The sequence below is a fragment of the Phragmites australis genome, chromosome 5 (assembly GCF_958298935.1).
Source record: "Phragmites australis chromosome 5, lpPhrAust1.1, whole genome shotgun sequence".
In the NCBI taxonomy this organism is placed as follows: Eukaryota; Viridiplantae; Streptophyta; class Magnoliopsida; order Poales; family Poaceae; genus Phragmites; species Phragmites australis.
In genome coordinates, this window is record NC_084925.1 from 43514519 (window position 1) to 43521775 (window position 7257).

Consider the following 7257-nt stretch of genomic DNA (forward strand, 5'->3'; position numbering starts at 1 on the left):
ATTGGCCCGACTAACTAAACGGGCTATGTCATGCTAGCCCTCATGTCAGAGGCGCGGCACACATCATGACTCATGGCACGGTCCGTGAAGCACAATGTTGTACCGGGTCAGTCTGAGCATGGTTGGGGCATGGCGGGCCGTACCGGGCGGGGTGACTAGGCGACGACGCGGCCGAGGTGGGGTGGCCGAGTGGTGGCGCGGCCGGGGCGAGTGGGGGCGGCTAGGAGGCAGGGCCCATACATATATATAATATGATGCACATAATATGATGTAGATACATAATATGATGTACTGAACTCAATATACTGGGCGGGGTGACTGGGCAAAGAAAAAGAAAAAAAGGCTCATGCATATACATACTATGATGTACTGACCTCAACATAGATTATTCTCAATGACCTCAAGAACTTCCAGATCATCAACAACTGAAGATACATTCCTAGAATTTGAAAAATCAGATGTCAACTACATTATTAAATTAGCAATAAGGTCATGACTTGTACATTTAAAACCAAAATGAACTTTAGACTTTCACCTTTTCTTGCTGTACCTATTCAATCTTTGGTGCAGATTAATGATTCTACTACCTTAGGATCAAGGTGACTATAAAATGGATCAATGACACCGTCACTAGTACTAAAAGCAGATTCTGAAGCAATCGTTGACACTTGGATGGCTAACACATTATGAGCAAGTCTTGAGAGGATAGGATATTCATGTGTCTTGCTCCTCCACCATGATAGAATATCAAATATATGCTCATTAGCTTTAGTAACCTTAAATAGTGGATCAACCAAGTATCTTTCGAAGTCATTGGATCCATCATCTCATTCATAGGCAGGTGTTTCAAGTAGTGAGTTATCAAATTCATGATCTGCGTTGTCTACGAACCGATCTACATGTGCCGAAGGAGCTTTACTGTTTGACATTGAAGAAGGAGGAGAAGAAGCATAGCATTGATACATCTTCTTTAACAGAGTGTTAAATTTCTCAAGTTCAACTTTATAGGAGTCATGATATAGCTTCATCAAGTAAAATTCTACAGCTTTTCTCTTGAACCTAGGATCAAGAACATTTGCTAGAGCTAGTGCCATGTTTGACTTCTTCCAATACTTGTCAAACTTAACCATCATAGGTAATGCCATGACTCTAATAGCGGGGTCATGTTTATGGCACATATCTACAAGCACAATTTTAATGCCACAAAAATCTCTAAAGAACAAGTTTGCTGTTGGATATAAAGTGCTAGAAAAAACTCCATAAGATCAAAGAAACTTTTCAAGAATGAAATAAGTGACTATGCCTTGTCCCATTCTGTAGGAGTAGAAGCAATGTTCTCATACCTTCGGCGTTCATAGGACTTGAGTCTCTCAAACGCAGGCCTATAATACATGCCATCTCTCAATATCATGTAGGTTGAATTCCATCTTGTACAAACATTAAGTGACATACCCTCCTTTGTGTCCAATCCACACTCAGTAGCACACTTCATGAATTCTTCCCACTGCAATGGAGAGCCCTTTACAGCAAGTACAAATGTTCTTATGATGTTAGTTTCAGATGCAACAACACGGATACCATCTATAGCAACCAAATTAAGGATGTGGTTGGCACATCTCACATGAAAAATAGACCATCACATATTAAAGGATTATGCTTCTTGAGGTCTAAAATAACATCCTTAACACATACATCATTTGAAGTTGCATTGTACAAAGTCAAATAAAACATTTTTGTCTCTACAAACCATTTCAAGATACAAGAACTGACTAGTACGTGTCCCTTGACATGGAAAAAATTGGCAATCCTCTTCTGAATTTTCCAATCATTACTAGTCCAATGCAAAGTGAAACACATATAGCCCTTGTTCTGGTTGGATGTCCACATATCCATTGTTGCACTAAAGAGGGATGGAATGGTTTTAAAATGTGCATACATATTTTCTTTTTCTTCCAAATAAATGTCCATTGTATCATTCCTAACGGCGCCACAGGACCTGATAGAAAAGTTAGGACGTGAGGATTTGACCCACTCAATAAAGTACTAATGCTCAACTAAATTAAAGGAATGCTCATGCATGATTATTGCAGTATATAACTTCTTCAAGCTAACATCTTGATCATACTTCTAAGGTTCAAGAATAGTTATACTTTCTCATGATCAATTTCTACTTTGAGTTGTTGCTGGCCTTTGACAATACTATGATAATTGTTCAGATGAGTTCAAAACCCAGTTGTTCCAAATCCACTCTCATCTCTAAGTTTGCTACTCTTGTTATTACACCCTTTGAAGTTGCAATGTGCCCACACCGGCTTAATCAACTTGCCATTCTCCTCCACTTCAATCATATTCTTGGTGAAGTAAAGCCAAACCATATGATGTCAAATTCTTTTGCTTCTTTTCTGGAGGCTGGCCACCATTTTTCACATAAATGATAATTGAATCACTAGCATTTGTACCATGTCCCTCTGTGTCACTTCCACTGGTGGTGGATGAAACTCCTTGAGCTTCAGGTCCTATCATTACTACTTCTAATCCCCTTTGAACTGAAGTTGATGTTGTTGTTGCTACGACTGTTGCTTCTACAGGTGTTGTAGATGATGCAGACTAACCATCTACTATATCTTCACTTGCATCAGCCACAACCATCACTTTGTTCCTCTAATTGCTTATCAAACAAAAAGAATCTTCCAGGACAAACAATAAAGAGTAAAGAACCTAACAAGGCTAGTTCTATTTCTGCTGTAGGCTAAATAGATTGCTATGAGTAAACAATTTGTTGCACTACAATTTCAAGCTACCTATCAATCCCCATTGCAGTGCTACCCACTCCAAGGAACCCAAATTGCAGTGCTACCCATTCCAAGGAACCCAAATTCTCTCCTTAACAGCCACAAGAGATTCAAGAAACCGCCCCAAAAGAAGACACATTTTTTCTAGTCGGTAGTTCATACATCTAGATCTAGGGACTGGGGATTGCATCAAGGCTAGAACCTAACTAGTAATGAAGTAACAAGCTTTGAAACTCACCTGCACTGCTCGCGGTTGACGAGTTTCGAGAGGTCGTGGTGACATCACGAGAGGCGGGCGGCTCCATTAGAAGGCGCTTCCAGGATTACGTTTCTCCAATCGTCTGCATCATTGACTCATCCCGTCAAGGGTCATCGTCAGTGGCTGAGGCCAGCGCCGTGGCGGCAGCAACAACGTGTATTAGGGAAGATGGAGGACGGGACGACCAAACGGGCTCCCAGAGAAGGGGATCCGCCATCCGCAAGCATGAGGCACCACCGGTGGCCCGTTGGCGGTGGACGAGAGGGAGGCGCAGGGGGTCGACAGCCTTAAGGTCAGAGAGAGTCGAAGAGAAGCGGTTGTGACGAGCAAGAAGTGAGGACTAGTCTAGAGGCCAGAGGGGCTGCCAAAGTGTGGAGTGCTGATGGCTGGGCTGCTCTTGTGGATATAGGTCTTCATATATGGGGTGAAAAATGGTAATTACTGGGTCTAAAATACGATAATTACCGATTCAATAGAAAAAGCCGAAAATGACCGGAAGATCTAAAATCATTTCCGCTTCCATTTCTAAGACAAAATACTGTTTTCGTTTCTATTTCTTCGGAATACCATTTCGCTGCTTCAATCGGAACTCTTCGAAAAGAGCCTTGGAAAATCGATAATTCTTATTTTCGTTTTCATCCCTATATCACGGTGACCTACAAACTAACTAATCAGCATCCAAAAAGCTAGCCAATAGCTCCCGCGCGAATACACAACAGTTGGAGTACTCGCAAGCAAATGCGAATAGAATAAGTGGGCGTTGCAGAAACCAACAAGGGAACAGGACTTCCGATGTGTATGATCGGGCACACGTCGGCGTCACTCCCTCTCCTTCCGTTTCAAGCCCCCGCAGCTTCCAACAGGTTGACCAGCTCCACGCCTCCAAGGAGGAGGAGAGAAGCCGGCACAAGCAACGCACGGATCAAAACGAGAGGTCAAGAGCCAGAGGGGATCAAGAAGCAGAGCAGGCGGTGAAGTAGCAAAGTCTGGGAGGCCGGGAGGGAGATGGACGTGAGGCGGGCGCGGAGCCCTCGGGCTCCGGCCGAGGAGGATAAGAAGAGGGCCGTGTGGCGCGGCTCCGGCGTCCGGCCGGAGATGGTGCTGGTCGGCTTCCTCATCACGCTGGCTCTCCTGGTGTTCGTCTTCGGCGGCCGCTGGGGCAGCAGCTCCCTCCCCTCCTCCTCCTCCGGCCCCAAGCCCGTCGACCCCCACGTCGCCGCCGGCGCAACGCCTCAAAGTCGAAGTAAGCTTCTTTTTCCCCTGCGCTTTTTCCGCTTGTGGTTTCTGAATCAGAATTGGGAACATCACATCCAACGTGAGGCAGAGAAGCTCGTTGATCGGCAGTGTGCGAGGGAATTCTCGTGTTCCGCGCCCCAGTTCTCAATGGTGTTGGCCTATGAAGAAGCAGCTGCTGTCGTAACTCGTAAGCAATTCTGCGCCTCTACGGTTCCTCAAGGTGGACTGCATATTGGCGTTTGGTCAGGGGGCAGCTAAGTCTGATTCACGAGGACGCCATCGTTAATTCGTTAGTAGTCCTGCGTATGAAGTGCGGATCTGGCTTGCTTAGGCAGTCCAAATTTGTGCTCGGATCACCGATCTACTTCACGCACGAGCAAGCATTCTCTCTCTCTCTCTCTCTCTGGATACTCGTCCGAGATCAGATCCCACTTGCAGCGTGCTGTGTGCTTGAACAGTGAGTTTCTGGAAGGCGACCATGTTTTTGTCAGTGGTGAGCGGTGCCCTGAATCCTGGTGCATCCATCACACTGGTGCATCATTGCCGGATCTTGTCCTGCCTCATCTCTACTTCTTCGGAAAGGGTAGCTTGTCGGTGGCTTGAGTGTGTTCTAGATGGCCCAGAGCCCAGCCTTCACTCGAGCGGTCCCTGGCTTTAGGAGACAAACTGTTATTCTTAAAGTAGTAATATAATATTCAACAAGTCTCCAGACAGAGTGAGTGCGGTGGTAGTTTCCCTTGATCACGGTTCACGTTCCAGCGATAATGTTGGTCTAAACTCAAAATGGTACCTGAGAAGTGATGGGTTGCACTTTAGTTCTGCCGTACTTGCGCTATGACAGCCAGTTGAGTCATATGAAATCATTTGCTAACTACATCGGGACCCAATTTAAGAATGTTTTTCTCTTTTTCTTTGTTGTAAGAAAGATCTGAAACAGACGATGTGCACTTAGTTTAGCAATAAACCATTTGTATATATTTTAAAGTAAATGGTCTTGATTCTTAAGTTTTTTAGATATTGGAATTAAAATTATCCCAAACTCTGCATCTGGAGAAGCACGCAGCCGTAAACTTGATTATTAAATATGTTGTCTAATTTAATTTCTGGACTAGCTCTGCTTTGTTGTTTCTATCCGGAATGAGGAGCATCTAACAAAGTGTTTAACAGAAAATAAAGAAGTTACGGTATTTTCCAATTCATACATCTTTTGCAGTAGTATTGAGCTATTTTTTCCCATCTTTTTGACACCTCATATGTGGTCGCTCATTCGGTTCTGTGTCTTTTCTGCAGAAACTGTTACTCCGAAGAACGTCTCTGCATCGACCACAACACCTCTGTCCCAGGACAAGCTGCTCGGAGGATTACTTTCTGCGGCATTCCAAGAATCGTCCTGCCAGAGCCGCTACAAATCGAATCTCTACCGGAAGCCATCCCCTTTCCCGCTCTCCCCTTACCTCGTGCAGAAGCTGAGGAAGTACGAGGTGTACCACAAGAAATGCGGCCCGGGAACCAAGCGCTACCGCAGGGCCATCAAGCAGCTCAATGCCGGGCGCAACGTCGACAACTCGGAGTGCAAGTACGTGGTGTGGTTCCCCTGCAACGGCCTCGGCAACCGCATGCTCACCATCGCCTCCACTTTCCTCTACGCCCTCCTCACCGACCGGGTGCTCCTCATGCACGTCGCGCCGGAGCAAGAGGGCCTCTTCTGCGAGCCGTTCCCGGGCAGCTCGTGGGTGCTCCCTGGGAACTTCCCTCACAACAACCCCCAGAGCCTCCACATCGGCGCGCCGGAGAGCTACGCCAACATGCTCAAGAACAATGTCATCCGCAACGACGACCCGAACATGCCGGCGTCGTCGCTGCCGCCGTACGTCTACCTCCACGTCGAGCAGTTCCGCCTGAAGCTGTCTGACAATGTCTTCTGCGATGAGGATCAGGTGATGCTCAGCAAGTTCAACTGGATGATACTCAAGTCTGACAGCTACTTCGCGCCGGCGCTCTTCCTGACGCCGATGTTCGAGAAGGAGCTCGCAAGGATGTTCCCGCAGAAGGAGGCGGTGTTCCATCACCTGGGACGGTACCTCTTCCACCCGACGAACCGAGTCTGGGGGATCATAAGAAGATACTACGAAGCGTATCTTACAAGGGTGGACGAGAAGATCGGGTTTCAGATTCGGATTTTCCCCGAGAAGCCGGTCAAGTTCGAGAACATGTATGATCAGCTCATCAGGTGCATCAGGGAGCAGCAGCTGTTGCCGGAACTCGGCACCGCCGAGCCGACAAACTCGACAGCTGATGCAGGGAAGGTGAAGGCCGTTCTGATCGCTTCCCTGTACTCAGGGTACTACGAGAAGATCCGTGGCATGTACTACGAGAATCCGACCAAGACCGGCGAGATCGTGGCGGTGTACCAGCCAAGCCACGAGGAGCAGCAGCAGTACACGTCGAGTGAGCACAACCAGAAGGCGCTGGCCGAGATCTACCTGCTCAGCTACTGCGACAAGATCACAATGAGCGCCTGGTCCACGTTCGGGTACGTCGCGTACAGCTTCGCCGGCGTGAAGCCGTGGATCCTGCTCCGGCCGGACTGGGACAAGGAGAGGTCCGAGGTCGCGTGCGTCCGGTCGGCGTCCGTCGAGCCGTGCCTGCACTCGCCGCCGATCCTCAGTTGCAGGGCGAAGAAGGAGGTCGACGTGGCCGTCGTCAAGCCGTACGTCCGGCACTGCGAGGACGTCGGGTTCGGTCTCAAGTTGTTCGACAGCTAACTTCGAGTGGACAGTTTGATTCAATCCCGCCTTCCGAATTGCGCATGTACGTTTAGTCCTGTGGAGTAATTAGGCCTTTGGAGATTCGTTGTATTCGTTTTCGATCGGTATCTTCTTGTACACCTGGATATTACAAAGATATATACCTTCATGTGCTGAATTCAAATTCGTTCTTGATAGAACAATTCGGACATATATACACAAC

At 47.2% G+C, this 7257-nt stretch overlaps 1 protein-coding gene across 1 annotated transcript; it reads left to right on the plus strand.

Moving 5' to 3' along the window:
* The first annotated feature begins 3883 nt into the window (after window positions 1–3883).
* LOC133919863 (probable fucosyltransferase 8) lies at window positions 3884–7221 on the plus strand. The gene is made up of 2 exons (XM_062364405.1): window positions 3884–4294; window positions 5578–7221. The coding sequence occupies exons 1-2, from the start codon at window positions 4057–4059 to the stop codon at window positions 7050–7052; spliced, it is 1713 nt and encodes a 570-aa protein (XP_062220389.1). The 5' UTR covers window positions 3884–4056; the 3' UTR covers window positions 7053–7221.
* Window positions 7222–7257: the final 36 nt, after the last annotated feature.